General features: G+C 40.0%; 2 protein-coding genes across 3 annotated transcripts in view; one reads left to right on the forward strand and one right to left on the reverse strand.

The window, feature by feature from the left end:
• Nucleotides 1–2,520, forward strand: part of smim22 (small integral membrane protein 22) — a 7,323-nt gene extending 4,803 nt beyond the window's left edge. The window contains exons 4-5 of one of the 2 annotated variants that reach the window (XM_056401833.1): nt 2,133–2,207; nt 2,387–2,520. In XM_056401833.1, coding sequence (XP_056257808.1) covers nt 2,133–2,180 — 48 coding nt within the window. In that variant the 3' untranslated portion in view covers nt 2,181–2,207; nt 2,387–2,520. Of the gene's footprint in view, nt 1–2,132 lie in introns of both variants that reach the window. The other variant, XM_056401831.1, reaches the window with a different exon arrangement.
• Nucleotides 2,521–4,201: 1,681 nt separating this feature from the next.
• Nucleotides 4,202–20,944, reverse strand: rogdi (rogdi atypical leucine zipper). The gene is made up of 11 exons (XM_056400412.1): nt 20,642–20,944; nt 17,744–17,815; nt 14,057–14,139; nt 13,852–13,906; nt 13,677–13,757; nt 11,885–11,980; nt 11,688–11,786; nt 9,631–9,744; nt 9,492–9,541; nt 8,728–8,854; nt 4,202–5,345 (listed from the first exon to the last, which is right to left on the reverse strand). Exons 1-11 carry the CDS (start codon nt 20,714–20,716, stop codon nt 5,304–5,306), a joined length of 894 nt encoding a protein of 297 aa, XP_056256387.1. The 5' UTR covers nt 20,717–20,944; the 3' UTR covers nt 4,202–5,303.
• Nucleotides 20,945–23,267: the final 2,323 nt, after the last annotated feature.

The following is a 23,267-nucleotide window of genomic DNA, read 5'->3' on the forward strand; positions in this document are numbered from 1 at the left end:
TGGATTTTGGAGGTAGAGCCCATACAGAGACACACACTCATAACTAGTAAAGCTTATGTAACAGGTGAAGGTTCACATAGTATGGCAAAGAATGACCTACATTTCTATATAAATGTGATCAGATCTATTTAAACTAATAACACACAAATCATTGTGTTGTTCTTGTCCATGTTGAAAACATTATTCAAACATTCACAGTGTATGTCAAGCCCTCCACTGATGACATCAACAACAGCTGACTCAGACCTGTTCTACAAAGCAGGATTTGTAGTTAGTGAGGCAAGCTCAGGTTTAACTCTGGGTTGTCAGGGTTATGACAGTGGTTCACTTGTTACCAGGGTAAATCACCACTAACTGATGCTGAACACCTGCTCCGGCACAGGTTAACTTCAGAAGATCAGATCAAAACCTGTCAACAGCCAAACTACTGAGTCATCATTCCTACAGGATCCTGACAGGGACAAAAGAGTTTACAATAAAGTGATCAATAATAACGAGCAGTAGATATTTGCATGTAGACATCTTGCATGTGTCCACTCTGGTTTTTAAAGAAAACAGTTAAACAGTTTGTTCATCATCAGACTGAAGAGTGAAAATACAAAGAATCTTCATAATTCATGCACTCATTACATTAGTCTGACTGGTAATTATTTTTACTTTCTTTTCTATTCTAGTTTGTTTACATGTCACCTTGTTAAATATCACTTTAGGACGTCACTACAACTGAATTTACCTGCAGGTGTCAGTTTCTTCTCATATCATGTCAAGTTCTTTACTCATGGATCTGACAATGTTGCTTGTAATTAACAACTCCCTCTCTTTCACATGAACAACATAATCTGGCAAGCAAAACCTTTTATTGTTCAATGAACCAATAGTCAACTTAAAGATTACAAAATTCAAACGGACAGGTGACTAATTCAACAACAACACGAGAACACCAGGCCAGGAACAAAGGGAAGGACGGCAGGTGGCACCAAATCATAAACCAAATAAAACAAAAACTGTTTTCTTAACTGAGCCCCTCCACTGGCTTATATACAGCTATTAAAATAAAAACTATAAAAAAATAACTTTACCTGCCTACCTAAACTTACCTACTAACCAAAACACAGGAGGCCGCCACCCATAAAGTAGTGTGTTCGAAACATAAGAAAACTGAATGTGGTGCACAACACAAGGTGTATGAAAATAAAACAACTATAGCCCATAAAAATCCCGTCACAAAACAAGTGCCTCAAACAAATCAACAATAAATCAACACTCTAAATGAGTTAACTGTTTAAATTAAAAGTTTAAGCTACACATAGTCAACAGGAAATGAGGGGCACAGAGGCGAACTGCTCACCTCAAATCAAAGCCACCCCTGGCGTCTGCGCACTGCGGCTTTTATCAGGTCTTACATCCCGGGATGCTGGGAGTTGGTAGACAAGGCACGGACGGAAAAGGAGGGACGAGCTGCAGACGGCTGCAGACCAGCTCCAGCACAGATGGGTGGTCCGAGGGTGTACAGCGTAGCCTGGTGTGGAATCCCCCCCTTGACGAGCGGGTGATGTCAAACTAACCTAGGGAGCAGAATTAATAGCACCACAACAAAAAAAAGCACAATATAGTCTATCTGTAACAAAAAGTTAAAGGAAGCTATAACTGAACCATGTTACAGAGTCGTCTCAAACACTTTAGATCTTCATCAGTCAGACATACTGACTCAGTTCTGTGGCTACTCTCCTAGAAGTGGACGTCCAGCTGAGATGACTCCAACAGCTCAACACAGATGATCAGTAACAAAGAAGCTCAGAGTAAAATAAATTTACATCATTCTGTTCAGCAAACCCTTGAAAACACCAAACAAATACATTATATTTGAAAACTCCGCCATAAACAGGACACATAAACAGGACAACAAGGAAGTCACCTGAAAAGCTCTGCTTTTAAAAAACAATGGTGCACCCTGGGAATTTTGAGGAATTGTGGGAATACTTTTGGGCCTAACATAGTGTCCTATTGCTGGCTCAATGAATTCAGTTCAGTACAACGACTCAGGATGTGCTACCCCAGATAAAATAGTTCATCCTGTGACATGAAGTGAAAGCAGGCTAACTGTGTACTCTGCCTTTATGTTTCCTCCACAGCCACGCAGATGGAAGGTGGGCATAGACAACATGGCTATGGAGCCATGACAGCTGAAATTATGAAGTGTTGTGAAGGTGACTGATGAAGCAGAGTCTCCGTTTGAATCCTGTGCCAAAGCAGCAGCTTTGATTTTACTGTTTTACTGTCTGTTAACAAACGTGCACATAGAATGAAATGTTCACAAGCCATTCACTCCTGGAAATCTACCATGTGATGTTGTTGACTGTCACTGCTGTGTGTTGTTTATTGCTAGGAAACCAGAGGAGGTGGAAACTCTCAGCTGTCTCTATAGTTCTCAACACAAGTCTCCTGTTCCGTTTGTTCATTTTTTGATTTGAAGGTTTTATTCAGTGATAAAAGTAATAAAAATGTACCTGTTTCTCTGTTCATGTGGTGTTGTTCATTCATGGAACACTTTAAGATGACAAAGTACACAGACCCACATGAAGGCATGAATCATTAAACAGATGTGTCTGTAAAGTGCTGCTGAAACTCATCTCATCACTGTTTCACCACTGAGGGAGTTTCTCTCTGTTGTCAGTGCAATATGCGACAGCACTGTTAGAATAGTAACCAAACTCCTCATCTTTGACATGTTTTTGTGCAGACAGACATCAGTGATATGACCAGGATGACTGAGAACCTTCACAGACAAAATATATGACGAATCAATCACAGTAGCAAGTCTGCTGCATAATGATGACTACTGTTATATTTGATACTTAAAGTTATAACATGTAACTTTTCCACATCTAGACCTATGTTCTTTATGATGTTGAGTTGTGTTCTTACATTCTCCCAAATGTTTCCATCAATTCTGAAACTAGAGAATTCTGTGATTTTAATCATGGTAACAGAACGTGTCATTGGTCTCCTGTCAATGACATCATATCCTCTATGATCAGTGTCAGTGTGTTTGTCTGACAGAAGCTCAACATTGACTTTTATCTAGTTTTAAGCCACATACACTTTTTACACCTTGGTGGTTTTCAGCTCTATATTTGAACCAGATGAAGGATTTTAGTCGTCGGACATCTGGATCTGAAGTTATCAGAGAAACAAGCTGAGGAAATGTTAGACAGCTCAGCTCCCAGCTGCTGGAGACGTCCTGTCCTGTGTCACTGAAGAGCATCTATGAATCTCCGATTTTTAAAGTCAAACTGCTTTATTCAGTGTTTCTACTGGTTTGAATCCCCTGGTGTGTTTGTTATGGAGAGGAGGACACCTCTGTGGATAATTCAGCTGCTGGTAAAAACCTGCTGAACGTCTGGTTCATAAGTTATCAGAGAAACAATCCAAACAAAGGTTAGCATCAATCTTAGCTCCAACTCTTCCCTGATGTCTCTGTCCTTTGTACAGCGTCGCTCAAACACTAACTAAATGTGAAACTGCTTTATTCAGTGTTTTTAACGGTTAGAATCACCAGGTGTGTTTGATTTCCTGAACCACTGACACTGAAGGAGGGAGGGGTCACAACTCCCATGACCCCACACTATTTCTTGATGTCATCCAACATTGTCTTTTGTTATTGTTTTGATGGAGAGACCCCTAGAGACAGAAGGTACAGACTGTGTTTAAGATGCTTGAGTCAGATCTTGAGTGGTGCAGGTAGATCCGAGGCCAGTCTGTCTTTATGAAACCTGTCCTGGGTAACTCTTCCGGTGGGTCTACTGACTATGCAACTGCATAGTGGTTATGGAGTTACAGCTTCTGCATATTCTTTACTGTAAGAGAGTGGTTCTCAAACTGTTTCACATCAAGGACCCTAAACTGACACTAATTAGACCACAGAACCCTGAATGATAAGGTTTCTGCTTTTAGATGTTTTATCACAGAAAGTGTTTGAAACCCATGAACCAAAATATTCATCCTTACTTATGGATGGAATTATAGTATTACTGCTGTACGATAACAGATTTCTCTTCATTAGGATCCAGAGGGAGAATATGTATCAATGAAATGAACTGAGTGTACTTGAGATTTATATCACTGAGCACTAAAACATAAAGAACTGCACTGTAATGGAGACATGTTTATATGTAGCAGAGAGGAGACTTTAATGTGCAGCTTAGTGTTTAGAATATTTTATTGCACAGATAAATAATTTCCACATTTTATATAACAGGCAGCTTTTCAAAATAGAATAACACTTACTGGAATGAAGTCATTTGTTCATGATTGGATTAGTGTTTGGTTCACAGAGAATCAACAACGTGCAAAATATGGAAAATAAATATGAACACAGAGCAGACAATCACACATTACATCAACAGACACGACTGGTAGCTGAACAGTTCCACATATCCAGGTCCTAACAAACGGAAGTGAATTCAGACACTGATTATCTGTCACTGGTAAATAAGCAGGATTATGGAATTAGTGAAGCTGAACCAGAATCCTCCTCAGAGTAAGGGAACTGTCAGCCCCTGTTTTCAGTCTTAATGCTAAGCTAAGCTAACTGGCGGCCAGCTATAGCTTCATAGTTATCATGCAGACACAAATGGCAAGAAACAGAACAGGACTTGCCAAAATGGTGAGCTGTTCCTTTAAGTGGGGAACTACACTGATTATTTCCTGATTTTTAAAAATATTCATAACTAAATCAAAACTTAAGTTGTGAGTTGACAATATTGAAAACTGTTGTAACTTTGGCAGAAAGTGTTTAGTTCATGTGGTTCCCTATCACTCAGTGAGACACTGATTTAAAACATTCTTGAATCATCTCCTGTAAGAATCAAACATGCTATTTCTCCCACCATGAGCTCTTCTGACTATACGCTTCGTCTTCCAACCCTGAGTACACACATTAGTGTTTCACACAACAACACAGTTCGAAACCTTTGGGATGAGAACCAGATAAATACTCAGTAAGTATTAAGTTGCTTGAATTTAACAAAAAAATAATTATAATAACAAATGAACAACAATCACATTCATTCTCTCAGAGGTTCAAGTCAGTGAGATGCTACACACACATAAGGAATGTCAATCAGCTGGCCTAACACAACTGGGAATGGCAAATATTGATCTATGTCGGTGTTTGATTGGCTCCTTTGCCTCATCCTGCAACAGCTCAGACTGGATGACAAATATATATATATAAAAAAATAAAACCCTTCCCAGGATGTCCCTTACACTGTGGTTATTCTGGAGGATGGACTGGAGCTGGATTAGAAAGGTCTGTAGTTCCAGAAACTGGAGAAGACAGATATCTGCAAGGAGAGGAGGAGACAGGAGCTTAGTGTGTCTTCAGTCAAGCTGCAGTTATACAATGAGTTGGGGCTGGGCGATGAATCTAATTCTATTTTCAATCACGATTTTTGCTTCCAACAATTATGAAAACAAGATAATCAAGATTAAATGATTATTGTGCCGTAATTAGTAGTTTTCAGTAGGTTGTGGAAGTACACAAATTTTAGAACATAGTTGATATTATTTATTTTGATCTAATTTATTTCTATTTATTTTTATATTCTATATATATAATTGTATATATTTAGATATTATATATTATTTCATTTATCAATTTTTTTCAATTGTAATTAAAGTTCAAGAAAAAAATTACTGTTTTTTTTTTTCTTAAAGTTCAATAAATGCGTGGTGGTGAGTCAATGAGTTAACTTAAACTAATATTGGATCTTTAAGGTGAGCACCATTGTCGCTATCTTTTTTTGTATAATTCATTAAAAATCGAAAGCAACTTGTATCACTGGAATAAAGTATATAATAATATATCCAGTGCAGTGCAGGTGGTGACCCAGTTTTCACAACTCTTATGAGGAAAAAGAACAAGTGATTATGCTCCTCTGCTCTGTCTTAATCAGAGGTAGAGCTGATCTTTATAATCACCTCATGAATTCATGAATTTATAACGTGGACGTAAATGTGCTTAAAATGTATATAAGTATCAACTGGATTATGTGAACTGTAGATATTTTATTTCATCAGGAGAAAAAAAGTAGCATTGTGTTGTTCCGGTGGCTCCGGCAGCTCTACCCCACTTTCATGCAAAACATTGGGGAATTGCTTTACACAGTTTTTAACAATAATGTTTGTTGGTAAATGTGAGACGTTCATGTCACACATGTCTGCAGCTCCACAGCATGCTTCAAAACCAGAAACAAGGAAGTGAATTTGGTGACGCACATCAAGGTTTTGCGCAGGGACTGGTATGATTGGTTCAACTCACAGGAAACTATGATGATTTTTGATCAAATCTGCGAAAAAGTAGGGTTGATTGGACAAAAATACAAGGTTGTGCAGAATTCACAGGGATTGGTTGAGCTGGTCCACTGTTCCAGGGCCAGGACAGAATCTGCATTCCTCCTCATGAATCTGAGGTACGACAATTGGTCAGAGCCTCCTTTCCAGCGCCCTGGAGTAAACTTTCCCAAGGAGGCTGAACAGTGCGATACCCCGGTAATTGAAGCACACACTTCGTTCCCCTTTTATAAAAATGGGAACCACCACCCTGGTTTGCCATTCCACAGGAACTGTCCTTGCCCTTGAAGAGGCGTTGACATTGAAGAGGCGTATAAGCCAAGCCCTCTAATGTCCTGAGCATTCAGCATCTCGAGGCATATCTCATACACATCTTGCTACCAAGGAGCTTCTTGATCACCTCTGCGAGCTCTGCCAGGTTTATGGATGAGACTTTCCTCGAGTCTTCAGACTCTGCTTCTTCCACTGAGGACGTGTTAGCTGGGTTCAGGAGTTCCTCAAAGTATTCTTTCCACTGCCCAACGATATCTCCAGTCCAGGTCAGTAGTTCTCCCTGACTGAACACAGCCTGGGCCAGGCCCTGCTTCCCCTTCCTGAGTCATTGAACGGTTTGCCAGAACTTCCTTGAGGACAAACGAAAGTCCTCCTCCATACCCTGTCCGAACTCCTCCCACACACTTCTTGCTTCTGTAACTACCCATCTGTTGCTTCTGGAGACCCCTGGGCCAACCAAACCCTAAAGACCTCCTTCTTCAGCTTGATGGTTTCCCTCACTACTGGCGTCCACCAGTGGGTTCTTAGGTTGCCGCCTCGACAAGCATAGCTCCTAACCATCGCTTCTGCAATGGAGGCTTTGAACATGGCTTGGATTCCATTTCCCCTGGGATGCACGAGAAATTCTTCTGGAGGTGTGAGTTGAAGATCTCCAGGACGGGGGCCTCCACCAGATGTTCCCAGCACACCCTCACTAAAAGCTTGTGTTTACCAGGTGTGTCCGGCAGTCTTCCCCACCATCAGATCCAACTCACCACCAGGTGGTGATCAGTTGACAGCTCTGCCCCTCACTTCACCTGAGTGTCCAAAACATACGGCCGCATATCTGATGATACAACCACAAAATCGATCAGCGACCTTTGGCCTAAGGTGCTCTGGTACTGAGTACACTTATGAGCTACCTTATGTTCAAACATGATGTTGTTATAGCCAAACTATGACTAGCACAGAATTCCATGTTCTGATCAGGCTCCCACTCATGCCCCTCCAGGTTTCTCCAGGTGGAACCCTTTCCAAGACACTACCCAGAGACTCTAAGAAGGCTGGATACTATGAGCTGTTGTTTGATGTGTAAGCACACACAACAGTCAGAGCCAGCAAGCTCAGCGACCCTCTCGTTCCCCGGGGAGAACTCCACCACCACGGTGCTCCACTGGGGGCTTGTGAGTATCCCCACACCTGTTGCCTGTCAGCCTGGGCAACTGCAGAAAAGGAGAGAGTCCAGCTCCTTGTTTGGTTCCAGGCCTCCTGCTATGCGTGGGGGTGAGCCCAACTATATCTAGTTGGTAACGCTCCACCTCCCGCATCAGCTCAGGCTCCTCCACAGAGGTGACATTCCATATCCCTAGGACCAGTCTACAACACAGGGATTCAGCATGCCTAGGTTCCTGCCTTTGCCTCCTCCCTGGTCGGCATTGCACCCAACCCTAAAATCCATTCCCGCGGGTGGTGGGTCCGCAAGGCGGAGGCTCCATGTTGCTCTTTTTTTCAAACATTATTTGCCTGTCAGCTTCCATATTGATTTTAAAATTATTTTACTTGTTTTTAAAGCTCTTCATGGTCTTGCACCAGCAGATATGTCTCACATGCGCACACTATATGAACCAGTATGATTCCTCAGGTCCTCTGGCACCAGTCTGAAGTGCAGGACTTAAAATTTTGGTGAGGCAGCTTTTAGCTTTTATGCTCAGAGTCTCGATTAGGACCTGAGAGCAGTTGCAAGCGTACATACCTGTTCAGCCTGGCTTTTAATTAAGTATGTTTTTTTTTTTGAATTACTCACTTTATTTTGTTGTATCTATGTTGTAAATTGTATTTTATTCTATTTGTATATTATTTTATTATGCATTTTTATTATTAACTATTAGTGTTTTTTTGCTAATGTTATGATAGCTTTTTTAATCTATTTTATGAAATCTCATTGCAACCTTTCTCGTTTTATTTTCCCCTTTTTTTCTTTTTAGCTCTGTGAAGCACTGACCTGTTTGAAAAGTGCTCGACAAATAACGTTTGATTGATTAATGAGTGTTGTTGGACTTGAAAAAACTGTGACCCTGTCCTCTAACTGTGGCACAGCTGTCCTCCAGGAGAGACACCCACCTTGTCCTTGAGCTGCTGACAGAGCTGCAGGGAAATGGTGAAGAACACCAGCGTGTCATTGAGCCAAGGCACCACACACTCCACCTTGTGAACATGGCTCACTTCGAAACGGTTGTTGTTGAGCTCACTGTGGAGGTAAACATTCATAGCACAACGTGAAGAGAGATTAACGGGACATTAAAGATATACTTTCACTTCCTGAATGTGGGATAGTATGGAATGCCATCTAAATCAATATTAAATAAACACATGAATAAAAACAGTTATGAAATAAATCCTAAAGTACATAAATTAGATAATACACGTAGGAATATATAAATACATGTAAAAAATAAAGATATCTGAGTAAATAAACACATAAATAAATTGCTTTTTATTTTAAAAATGACCTTTTCATTTATTTCAGGTGACTTTTATTTCCTAATGTCACATTTATTTCCCTGCTCTTTAGTTCCATCTGTTATATTTAAATGAGGGGGCGTCAGACCAATGCAAATGAAATAAAAAATAATTAAATTAATCTCATTTTTAAAACAACTGACTCACAGTTATTTATCTATTTCTACATTTATTACCTAATTTAATTACTTCAGGATTTATTTAATAGCTGTATTTGTTTATTTATTTATGGATTTATTTAACATTGATTTAGGTGACATTCCATGGGATAGTCCCTAATATTGTTTGTGTTATTTACTTTAATCTGTTCATGTATACTGTACACTACAGAAAGAAATAAAGTAAAGGAAGGAAGCAGTACTTACAACATAGCGCCAGGGTTATGCAACACTGAGCTTCCAGCAGGTTTGAAGTTCTGTGAAGATGAGAGAGAAAATACCAACATCAGTCACTCAGCACTGTGTGCAGCTTCATGTAGTGTTGCAGAGGGTCACAAGTTCAAACCTTGGTGGTGTTGGGAGGCAACACGTGAAGTTGGTAGACAGTCAGACACAGTTTACTTAGGTTGATGTAAAAGTTCACCATCACATCCCCAGGCATGGGAGGGGTGAACATTTTCTGAAGATGAAAGGGAAAACAGAGAAAGAAAGGAACATGGAACATGGATAATGGAACAGTACAAGGTTTCATGCTAAATCAATTGACATTTTGTCTTTCGGGTTGTGTTGTAGTTTAGTCACCAGAGACCAGTGAAAATCTTGCTCTATACACACACTACAGCATATGGCCAGAAGTATGGGAACAGCAGCTATTGCTGCTGGGATCTGCTCCCATAGATATATACATGTACATGCCGAAATGGCCGCTGGATCATATGTCAATGTCGCCACCAAATTGGACTGGGTAAGACTGTTTTATGATCTACACGGAGTAAAAATAAAAGTTTTGTTACTTAGAATCCTGGGCCTGTATTCACAAAGCATTTTATCTTACCACTAAGAGTACTCCTAAGTCACGCTAAAAGTTTTTAACTAAAAGTTTTCTTCTAAGTCCTCTTCATAAAGCTGCTGAGACCAACTTTTAGTAGGGAGAAGCAAAAACTCCTAAGCTAAGAGTGCGACTCTGTTGCTATGGCTGACGTCAGTTTTCATGGACGAGCTCCCACACAGGAACCACAGAGATTGGTTGATGAAAGACTGCCTGTGCCGGTGAAAACGCATGCGCAACATCCGACAGTAATACAGTAATAATTAAAAAAACACAGAGAAATAAACAAATACAAATGAAATTCTAACAGATTATGCACTTCTTTTTACAAAAGAAGTGCATTCTCCAAAATGCATCTGCATTATAAGGTTTGTGTCGACCCGGGAGAATTTAATTTTAATATAAAAATTTACATTCAATTCTCTCAATGGAAAAAAAAACAAAACAAAAAAAACGAACCTGTCCTAGACTGCCTAACTAAAGCTAACTGGCAGCCTATTAGCCACAGCCTGTTGTACCTGTACCTGTTGTAATGTAGCTGTGGTCCCGGCTGTGGGTTGAGGTGTGTGAAGATTTGCACTGTCCCCCACCAGGTGACATCCAGCTGGAACATGATCCTTTCAAATAGCTGATCAGGTCACTCTCCATTAAGATTCATGACTCTTGTGTAGATCCTGGACACTGTACAATAATGTCTAGAACTATACAGGCAGCATCAACACAACCTGTGTGTTGTTGAACATCTAAAGGAAATCGTATGAACTGTGCTATGATGTCAGGTCACAGCGCATTTATTGTTTGGTGGATAAATCGGCTCTTCTCTGTTGCCAAGTAACGCACCGTTGCCAAACACTTAATATCCAGATTGATCAGGTTGTCTCGGTTGTCCCTCAAATATAAAAATGACTCATTGAAATCGGTTGAGATGTTATAGGGCTTTTTATCCAGAAAAGCTGCAGCTCCTGCATTTTTTCCTATTAGTTTACAGGGCAACAATGCTGACGTATCCCAGCAACGGACTGAAGCGACCAATGCAGCTATGTCTATGTATACATGTCTTTAGTGACTTTAGTGAAGTCCAACACTGATGGAGTGATGAAGTCTGGCTCACAGTCAGTGTTGCAGTTCATCACAAAGGTGTTGGATGGGTTGAGGTCAGGACTCTGTGCAGACACTTCGGCAACTTTAAGTTTTCTGATATGTTCCTTTGCTTGTTGCCCCAGGATAATGTTTCATCTCCACACCCCTGAAAAGTATCTAAATGATGTGGTCTGAACATTTCATTGACCCCATGCACAGTCAAAGCATCAGGGGTAACAAAACAAAAACCTCTGTGAATTACTTCTCTTTCTCTTCATTGGCTCCTGACCAAACCAGGAAAAACAGCCCAAACAGAGGTGTGCACATACTTTTGGCCATATAGTGTATCTTTGTTTTTGTAATATTAAAAAAATATTTAAAATATTGCTCATCTTTATTATTAGATTTGATCAGAACTCATTGTCTATCAGACTCTGGTCGTCAGTGTGTTTAAGCAGTGTGTGAGTGTAGTGTTTATTGCCGCTGGCTTGTACCATCAGACCACTGGTGGCCAGCTCGGGCAGCGTCATGGAGGCCGGTGTGGTGAGGCGGTTTCGTGCTCGTGTCAGCTGGAGCATCACTGCATCCATTAGCTACAGCACCAATGGAAACATGAAGTTAGCGGAAGTGACACAGTAAAAAACTGGGATCTGATCCATGTTCAGATCATCGCCCTGAGGGGGGTACAGACCTTATTAACCTCAGCCCCCGTCTTGAAGTGGTAGCTCTCATCATGGCTGTTCAGCAGCTGCAGAGCCTGGTTCACATGGTTCCTGGCATCCTGGATCTGATAGATGAAGTGAAATGGTGAGAGAGATGAGTAAGGCAGGGTTTGAGTATTAACATAATTTTCATACAAAAAGCAACATTTTATACTTAAAAGGTGCTATACGTAAGTTTTCTCTGCTGTCGAACATGTTTTTTGTCAAATCTGAGGATTATTCCTTTGAACTGACAGTGAACATGATGGTAATCTTAAAAATTTTAACTGACAATGACACACTCTGGTGGCAATGCAGAATCCTGTTCTCCTGTTTCTAACTTCTCACACTTACAGCATCTCGATTAACACAAAGGAAAAGAGATTCATATGAAAACTAAGAGGCACACTAGAGTTAAAAGGCTTGAGTATTATGTCACATGGTTAACTGTAAAAATGTACATCAAATAAATATGTCAGTGAAAGCTTGCCTTACAAAAGCAGTTACTTAGTAGATTAGTAGTAGTTTAGTAAAATCTGCTTCACCCTAACTCCTCACCGTCACACATGTGGACCAAGATGATTACTAAGATAATTTATACTGATTTGAGATCACAGTCATTCGTTCGTTTACTTGCTGCTGTTGCGCTTAGGAGGAGTGAAAGTAGTTTCCACACGCACCCACGCATGCATGTAATAATCTGTGCAAGAGCAGCTTAACAAGCACACCTGTCTGTAGCCCATCAAAGATCTCAGGATTATCCTCAATGTGCAGACGTCAAAAATTGCTGCTCCCCTCTCTGCTAGACAAGGCCCAGCCTTTGGGCATTCTTCTATATTTTTGTCAGTTTCTTGGGAAATCATGTTTGGATCATGATGTAAACAATTAGGCACATTCATGTTGTTGAGATCTATGACTTTGCACAGTTTGGTGCAGATCCAGATCATAATCCAGATCTGGTGGAAGAAAATGTTGAACCTTGGCAGAGGTATGCGCTGAGTGTCATTCTAGCTGATGTCTATTTTTAGCTGTAACTGCTTGTCTCACTTGTCCTGACCGCATGCCGCTGTACAGGACTTCTTCTGTACTTGTATTTAATGCTGATTAGCAAATGCTATCATGCTCCACGCTAACTCAAATGGTAAGTAAACCTCAAAGAGCTGCTAGCATGGCTGTCAGTCAGTGAAACAACACGTTGTAGGACTACTCATACAGCGTGCACACTCAACAAATGCATGGTTAAAACAACCATTATTGGGAAAATTAGGCCTCAGGTTTCTGGTCTTGGTGACAGGAAGTGGAACTTGACGTGGTCTTCTGCTGTTGTAGGTTGGAGGTGTTGCTCATTCTGAAGGTTTCTGCTCAGCACAGTAAAGAGTGGTTATCTGAGTGACCGTAGCCTTTCTGTCAGCTCCAACCAATCTGTCCATTCTGCTCCGACCTCTGACCTCTCTCATCAACACAGAGCTGCTGCTCACTGGATGCTTTTGTTGTTGTTCCATTCTGAGTAAAAACTCTAGAGACTGTCCAGGGGATCAGCAGAGTCCCATTTTTCCTCATTCTGATGTTTGAATATTAACTGAAGCTCCTAACCTGGATCTTCAAGAGTTTATACACTGCTTGAACGTGATTGGCTGATTGGATGATTGCATGAATAAGCAGGTGCAAAGGTGTTTCTCATAAAATGCTTGGTGAGTGTGTATCTGCTGTCTGTTGCTAGTGCACACAGAGATGGGAAAGAAATGGTTCAACATTTCTCTGGTACACACTGACACACTGTACCTGCTGCAGCTTCCACTGCTTGTCCTCTCTGAACTGAAAGTGCAGCACTTGGCTACTCTTTGCAACCTTCAGGTTTATGTCCTGTTGAGAAAAGCAAAACATTGACAGGAGACACATTAGTTTTAATTTTCATACAATCGGAAATAAAGCTTTGATGAGAACTGGTACAACTCACAGCCTGGATCAGAGCCTCTCCCTGCAGTGTCAGAACCCCCTTCACCTGATCCATGCTGCAAAACAACAAATCACACTTTATTTCAACATCTCCAGAGACACAACAGGAAAGGCAGATCATAGTCAGGAGAGTGAGGGAGGTAAGTAACTGTCCACCATAAAGAGATGCACTTCATAATGAAATGGTTGGTGGTATGGAGTATTACGTTGAGCTGCCGAGGATGAAGTTCTCTTGTTTGAGCTGACTCTCCAGGCCTGGTGTCGGCATTGAGAAACGTCTGGATGCCTCCTGTTGACAACAGTAAAGTGTCACTCAATAACAAGAAAACTTCATCATGGTGTTATGTTGTTGTGTACTCATGGCCTTTGAGTTGACAGTGTAGCTGTATTCATGTGTGTCAGGTAACTCTGCAGACTTCACCTGAAAATTTCTGATTTTATTTCTGCTCAAAAATTCAGTTACAGGTATTAGACAGCTACTAATGTTGGGTCTGTAAATAAAAATATAACATTAGTAATAATAATAATGATAATAAACCTTATTTATAGAGCACTTTTTCATACAAGAGATGTAGCGCAAAGTGTTTTACAATAAGAAATCTGACACAACCAGTGCTGTAGTCTATGTGACACGCAGGTGTACGCCATATATCCACTAAGAAAGCTCCAGAATTTTTGTTTCCATTACCACTTAAAAATGCCCAAGGATACATAACAACATAGTTAGACAGATGGTCAGAACGTACAATTCAGCAATTTGTTTTTGTACAAAACATGTCGGGAGATCTGACAGTAAACTCAACCCGCCCGCAGCACCGTCTGATTGGTTACACATCGAGAGTAAAGTGACGTCTGAAGGCTGCTGTGCACACAGACGGGGATAGACAAGAGCAGCTCCCGTTAGCGAGTGTGCCCAAAGACAGCAGACATCACTAAAGATGTATAAACATCACAATCCTACACTGAACGCCACTGAGCGAGCTAGAGGGAGGGAGAGAGAGAGAGGCTAGTGCTAACTGCTAAGGTAGCTAAATTAATTAGCAGATCTGAACAGGTCTGAACAGTGTGTACTTCACTCCTCATATTACAATCTGTACAAAGGACTTTACTTTTAGTTTCATTCATGTCATAGAGGTTAAGACTCTTATTTTGAAGGTGAATATCAAAAAAGTAAGATGGTGTTTGTGTGTGTCTGTCAATGTGTGTGTGTGTATTGTTGTGTGTGCCAGTAGGGCTGTCTACTGTAGAGCCTCCGAAAAGCTTGTGTTACCAGGTTGAAACACTTATACAGTTAATACCTGTATTGTGGTGATGGAATTTGTGTGTCATTCAATGTGTGTGTGCATGGTGTTGGGAACTGCATAAGCTTAACCTTCAAACAGCCCTTTGAAGTTGTCAGGACCGACCAAAATGACCTCACAATAATGGTTTTTAACCAAAATTGTCCTCACAATTATAGAAAGACAAAGAACCACACATCAATACGCACACACAAGTACACGCAAATATATCTTACAATTAGTCTCATACCTAAGTTAAAATCCTACGAATTAATGAGTTTGTATTGCAGTCAATGGGAGAGGTGGAGGGTACTCCCATCACTTCCTCAAAAACCATAAAAGATGTCAGCATGAGACCAAAACTGGGTGATGTGGAACAAAAAAAAAAATCTCTAAATTTTTTATATAAAAATTGTCAATGAAGGTTGGAAACTGTGGGATTTAAAAGAGTTTGTAAGAATTTGTTTTGACGAAAATTTTCAGGGATGGAAGTTAGAGTTTGCAGTTAGCTCCTGTTAGTCAAGTCAAATCAAGTCAATTTTTATTTGTATAGCGCCAATTTACAAGTTATCTCAAGGCACTTTCCAAATAGGGCAGGTCTAGACCTTCTCTGTATAAAATTATTCACAGAGGCCTAACAATTCCCACCAAGACAAAGCACTAGCCAATAATGGCAAGGAAAGACTTCCTTTTAAGAGGCAGAAACCTCAAGCAGAACCGGACTCAGGGTGGGCGACTGGTTGGGTTGGACAGATAGAGAGAGAGAGAGAGAGAGCAAGGGAGAGCGTGGATAAAAAGAACAAGAATGTGCAATTATAGCAAAATCACTAATAGTAATAGTAACGGCAGTACAAGCAATAGATAGATGGATAGAGTTTTGAATGAAGCCTTTAGCTGAAAGTATGCTCAAGTAGATGAATTTAAAAGACGTAGAAGTTTTGAATGATTTGAAAATCGTCTCCATTTACTTACACTATAAAAAATTCCTTAAGAAGGTGAAACTTTCGATAGTTGAATGGTTTATACAGCACAAAGTATGCAGGAGTAGTTAACAACCCAAGTAAAGTAAAAGGAGGATCTGGAGTATACCACCAGTGTAGCAGGTTAAATTCAATATGTCTTCAATGTGTCTCGTTCGTGTGTGTGTAAGTGTGTGTGTGTGTGTCTGTGTGTGTATATCTATCTGCTTGTCTGTGTACCTCTCTGCTCTCTCTGTGTGTTTCTGTGTCAGTTAGAATGACAAACTGAAATTAACTGCCAAATGCTTCCTGATTACAACTGGACTGAAACATATTTCCAGTTAAACCAGTTGAGATGGTTGTAAATCATTGCAGATAAACACCACAGATCTCAGAAGAGTCTCTAAGGTGGTGGGTAATTTGACCCAGATGGTGACAATGCTGTCTCACTGGGTGCCCACCTGTCGTTCTCTTTGAAAAAGGTAGCACCTGGAAAACACTGGTTAATCCAACAATCACAATGAGCTCCAAAAGTAATCCACCAAATAGAATATATGTAATGTGGAGTTAGATTTCAAAGTTAAATAAACAGCCAAATGTTTCCTGAATGAAACTGTGTCCATCAACCTGTCTGTCTGTCTGTCTGTCTACCTATCCACCTGTTGGCCACCTGGCTGTTGAAGACACAGAGCTCATTCAAATCTATGTGAGAAAGGGATCAGCAAACCTCTCAAACTCTTGCCATTTAATACAAAACGGTACATAATATCAGCAAAAGTATCACATGGCCAGTGCCACAAGACTCTCCTGAACACCTCTGTGTGGTTTTGGTGTTCCTAGAGCCAAAAATGTGGAAATATGAGTGAGATACAAAAAAAGGGTCAGTTCTGCTTTTCTCCAGAAATCAGCTCCTGAGTTTGTATTGCAGTCTATGTGAACGTTGGAGGGTACTCCCATCAGTTTGAGGCTGACAGTTTAAACTCTGTTAGTCTCTGTGCTAATGTAGCCACTTTATATGAACAGGACAAATTTGTCAAATGTTTCATCAAAATGCACAACAGTTGTACAAAGTTCACTGCATTTAACACAGGGCTACCCCCACCAAAAGATTATCCTTGTCCACCAGTAGTCATTAGTTCAAGCCAACAGTCAACTAGCCGTCATATGTTTATGATATTAATTTAATTACTTAAATATATAGGCATCAGAAAATGCTGGCCACAACCAGCAAGGAGTTAGCTAGAGTTAGAGCTAAGTGCTAAGTGGCTAACTCTAGGCTATACTTACATGTGACAAGCATTGTTTGAGGTGGATGAATAATATGCTAATGTTTGCGTGCAGAGTTTGCATGTCACGAGATCTGGGATCCTGCTTTAGTGATCACACTTTGGATTTCCTCCGATTTTTTATATCTGAGGCAGTATGTCCCCTGAGAGTTGCCGTAGGGCTGCTGCCAGGCTTGAGTTGTTGTCAGCTGTTGTGAGTCCCACTTGTGAAATTTTGTCAGTTACTGTGTGAAGTGTTGAGTAATAGCTAAAAATGATTTAGTGATATCACTCTGACCTTGACCTTTGACCCCCCCAGATCTAATCAGTTCATCCTTGAGTCGTAGTGAATGTTTCTATGTTTCTATCTATGACATCTAAAAGTTTACCTTAAGCACATCCTGGAGCTGCTTCAGGACAGCGTGCACTTCTTCTTTCAGCAGCCAGTTGAATTCCTCCTCCTACCAAACAGATACAATTAAGATTTGACTGCAACATGATAAATAACAACAAAACAAATACAAAGCAACAATTTAAAATTTCAGAGGAGCTTTTCCTGTGGAGGAGCATTGTGGACAACACCTCTCCCTGTGCCATGTGCCCATAACACACTTCATTCCACTCTATACTGCTGAAGTGGAACAGTTGCAACATAGGTGTACCTGTCTGCACCACTTTTTCATAGCTTGTAATCTGTACCTCAGACTTTCAATCATGTGCTGCTGTCATTTGTACTTTGCACCTCACTTTATTCTAGAAATATATACAGGTGCCAGTTTAAAAGGTACACCTAGCTAAAACGGACACAGTATAATACAGCAGTCCTGCAGTAAATGCAGAGGCTTTCATGCTCAGTTTTCAATACAGTACATATATTTTTTCATGCACCTGGGTGGGCTTATGTTTTTTTTTTTTTTTTTACCAGAGCAGGAGAGGCAGCAGGAAACATGATCCCTTTCTCCCTTAGTTTGGTGCTTGTTTGGATGAATAAATCAAAAATGAAAAACACATTGGCTGTGTTTGGACAATGGATTCTTTTGAATGCATAAACCACATCGTCCATGGTGCATCAGTGGCCTTTTGATTTTTATATTGGTCTTAAATTTGTTTGGCAGACAAATAGCCACTACACTGAGTTTTTAAAAATTGTATGGGAGTATCTCAAACTTTCACAGGTAATTAATTCATCTGTCTTTATCCAAATAATTATTTGTTTTATAAGGTCTTAAATATTAATTTCATACTGAACACTTGGGGTCTCTACTGGTAAATAATAAGAACATTCAAAAAGGGCAAATATGAAACATAATGCATCATATGCATAAGATTGAGCAGTGTGCTGTTTAAGAAATGCTGCACCTTTCAGTCAATTGACAGAAAAATACAAATATTTTGATCATAGATTTATCGTTTTGAGTCATTTTAAAGAAAATATATAGAAATTCTCTGGTTTTAGTCTTTTAGTATGATTTGAGTGTTTTCTGGTTTTCTCAGGCTTAGGTTATCCAAAATGTAATATCACAATACAGTCCAATCCAAATATCATGATATACAATATTATCCTATTATATTGTTGTATTTTATGTTTCAGGTTTTTTTATAATATATATTATTGTATTTCATGCTATAAGTGATGTTACCACTAAACAGCAGTTCCAAGTTTTATTTGTCCCATGCCAAAGTCGCGTCAGTTTTAGCAACTGGTTTACAGGTGATCCCTTCAGACACAGTGAATATCATGTTTGCTTTTAGTCTAGATGAAGATAGGGGGACCGGGGACGGTTGCTACAAGTCTTATTTCTCCAATCAGAAACGTGCTACAGTGATGACACTCATACTGCATAATCTCAGTTAGACCCTCCCCTCACCAGGAGCACAGAAGACACATTCAACATTATTGAAAAAACTTGTTTTGGAGAATGAAAGTAATTTTTTTTCATGAGCTGTATTTTTGTCAAACTGTCCTAAACTTTTGTCTGAATTAATCAAAAAATCCTACTTAGTCAGAATCATTGTTTTATTGACTTCTGAGTGACAGGGTTAGCATGTGTCGATACAGTTGTGCTGAGCCAGCACATGTTGTTCTGTCATGGCTGACAGGCTGGAGACGGTTGCAACAAGTTATTGTAATGGTCCTTAAGATGAGCAGCCAAATCACAACAGACCACACAACAATGTGTTTCAACATTTTAGTTCAATAGTCAAAATATGCAGCTAATTTTGTCCCATAGAACAGAACAACATTAATTGATCATTTTAATGCATAAGAGAAAGTTATTTTGGGAATTATTTTGTTAATATATTTACCTGTTGTGTTCATCATAAGCAGTAAAATAAATAAATTGTGCATATTTTGATTCAAGGTTGGTTTTATGTTCTACACAAAGCAAACCTCAATAACTTTTCTGCGATTATTGTATAAATAAATAATACTACAATATTGTTGTCAAACAATGCATATTTTCAGAATACTATGCTTATTGAGACAAAAAGCAAACGTTAATTACTGAAATTTAATGTATTGCTTTTAATGTGATCCATGTTGCAACTGTCCCCAGGGTTGGGTTCTGTTGCAACATCTGAATTCTTCCATTCAAATAAATATTGTGAATAATAAGTCATTTATAATCATCTTTAAATGTTATGGGTCATTAGCAGACAGATGTGAGTTTAATGTAGAAAAGTTGGTTGGTCTAGTCCAAATACTCTCTGAGTGACTGAGAGGAATGCAGCAAGTGTTGCAACCAGTCCCCAGTCTCCCCTACATTACTGCTGCCTGTGATTTGCAGTTAATGTGCTAATATATGCAAATATATGGAGTTGAGGGGAAACAAAAGAAGCCAGACACCCAGAGACTGAGCTTAAGGAGATGTTAGTTATATATCAGTTATATGGTCATGGTCATCTTCACGGTCACTCACACACTCACACACACACACACACACACACACACACACACACACACACACACACACACACACACACACACACACACACACACATACACACACACAGGCCCACCACAACATCACAGCAAAGTGACTGACAGCGGGAGCCCTGCTGCAGCACCTGCACTGTAGGATGCCCCTCTCGGCTAACAGCAGCTACACAGCTACACAGGCTACACACTCCGTCATGTCCAGCACTCTTTAAAAATATCAATTATAAATATGAAAACATGTCACGTTAACCGACGGGTCACTTAGTAAACCAGCTAGCCACACAGCCGTAGAGCCGCTGTGTTTCCCTGCCCAGTGGCGAAGCAGCAGACGGAGGCAGAAGCTCACCAGCACGGCTCTCTCCACCTGACTGGCAGCGGACATCTTGGGCAGCTCGGACAGAGACCTCTGCGGGTTCAGCATGTTTTGCAAAGAACAGAAACACAGCCTCGACTACCACCGTATAAAACACTGTCCTCTCCTCGGGATGAAGGTTTCTCACTACTCACTAGCTTAGCGGAAGATCTGCTGCCTTCACGGGTTGTCGGGAATATTGAAAGCGTCGAAATGAACGACTTAAGTCAGCGTTAAATACCAAGGACAAAAGACCTTTTAGATGACGACTCGAGCTGCTGGAATGTAAAATGTTATTGACAGGGAGCATCAATAAAGAAAATTATATATTTTTCAGCTGTGTATGGTTTCGTCTTTGATTTTTAACCTTTCATTGAGCAGCACGCGCAGTCTCACGTCTTCATGCTGCCATACGGGCATCAAACAGCCGCGTGCTCTCTGTATTAGAAGGAGAAACATCCTTAAATGAAATATATTTATGCTGATTGATGGATTTAGTTATTAATTCCAACCAAACCACGACGAAGGGAATGCGTTTTGGTCTTTACGAGAAGCACCTGAATGCAGCATTAGGTTGGTCACACATTCACTATTAAATTGGACCCGCCCACTCGTTCATAAGAGGCGTTTTATTTGGGAATAAAACTTCCGCCCAGCGTCACACAACAGGGCTGTGTCACACAAACGAGCGGCGCTGTGCTGCATTCAGGTGAATTGGAAATGTTAAGACACTTGGTCATTGAAAATAGAAGATCTGCTCAATCTGAGCTCTTCATATTTCAGCTGTCTTTTCTCAAAACACATGGTACCGTGTGAAGCTTTTACAACAGAACAGAACATTATGTCTTAATCATACCCTAAGCATGACGGGAAAACCTTCTTCCTCTGGCCTCCTTTACTAAGAAAGCATGATTGTATTACCTTCCCGCTGCCTAGTAAACATTCATATTACCTTCGACCACCACGCTGAACAGTTAATGTTCTTTGCATCAAACACACCTTTGTGATTGTGGCCAAAGATTTGTCCACAGCACTTGTTTCCAAAATCACTCTGGCTTATCCAGATGTTGCTTTGCAGACTCCAGATGTTGACTTTTGTGATGAGGTCTAAGGTGAGGTTTCTTCCTAATAACTGACACTGCACAGAATATTAAATAAATAAATAAATACAGCTATGAAACAAATCTCGAAATAAATAAATTTTTAAAAGATTTTTATTTTAAAAATGAAATTTTCATCTATTTCAAGGGACTTTTATTTTAAAACTCCACATTTATTTATTTACGGAGACATTTTTTTCTTAATGCCACATTTAGCTTCTTTATATTTCCATATGTTATATTCAAATGAGGCTGCGTGGTTATCTCACAGATTCATACCAAAGCAACAGCACCAGAACAGCACTGAATCACACACTGAACAAGCTTACCCAAAGTATATAATTATAAAGTCTCCTGAAATAAATAAAAATGTCATTTTTTTAAAATAAAAAGCTATTCATTTATTTATTCATTTATATAGCTATTCATTTATTTATTTTATTTTGACAAATAAAAAATAAATAAATTTATATTTTATCATATATTTCCACTTTATTTATTTCAGGATTTATTTCATTGCTGTATTTATTTCTTTATGTATTTAATATTGATTTAGATGGCGTTCCATTCTGAAAAAGCGTACCATGTGACAATTTAACTGGCCCTGTTCTTCATAGATAGATAAGTTATCCAGGTTAGACTGTTGATGATGTGACATGAGTCTGGACTTTGTTTTCTTTGAAGCTGGTGTCAGACTTCATCTGGAGCTGTTGTCATGGCAATAAGTCCTTAAAACCCAAACCTGTAAAAGTGCATCTTATTGACATTTACATCGTGACCTGATATTTTAGGGTGAATACCAGATATGCCATCATTCTCAGATTCCAATGGCTCCCTGTCTTTAAACTATAATGAAGGGATGTTGCTATAGGTATGATTTTAGATGAGAAGCATTATGATCTGTTGATGTAGAGCTTTTCAAGAACAAAAAAATCCAGACTCATGTTGAATGAACCACAGAGCTGGCACATGCTACGTGGCTCACCTACTCCAGACCAGGTTAACTTCACAGGATCAGATTAAAACCTGCTGGCCAATCACATCAGCAGAGAAATGTTTTTATAGATCAGTGGAATTATTTAGCTGGTCCAGGCCTTCCAGTTTTAAAACAGCTTCTAACAAACAGAGTCTGCCACAATAAACAAAAACAGCTACATTTGCATTTGAATCCAACAGGATTCCTGACAGTGTCCACACACACAGTTTCATCACTGCAGCTGAGAATAACATGACGAGACTTTGTGATGATTCAAAGTCCTTCTATTAACATTTAAGGCCATCCACAACCTCGCCCCCCCATATCTGTCCGACCTCCTCCATGTTCCCACTCCCTCCCGCTCCCTCAGATCCTCTTCCTCCACACACCTGTCTGTCCCCTCCGCCCGTCTCACCACCATGGGGAGTAGAGCATTCAGCTGCTCTGCTCCCCGTCTCTGGAATCTACTACCACCCCAACTCAGCAATATCCATTCATTCCCCCATTTCAAATCACAACTCAAAACACATCTGTTTAAAACTGC

Source organism: Seriola aureovittata, chromosome 17 (assembly GCF_021018895.1).
Source record: "Seriola aureovittata isolate HTS-2021-v1 ecotype China chromosome 17, ASM2101889v1, whole genome shotgun sequence".
Lineage (NCBI taxonomy): Eukaryota > Metazoa > Chordata > Actinopteri > Carangiformes > Carangidae > Seriola > Seriola aureovittata.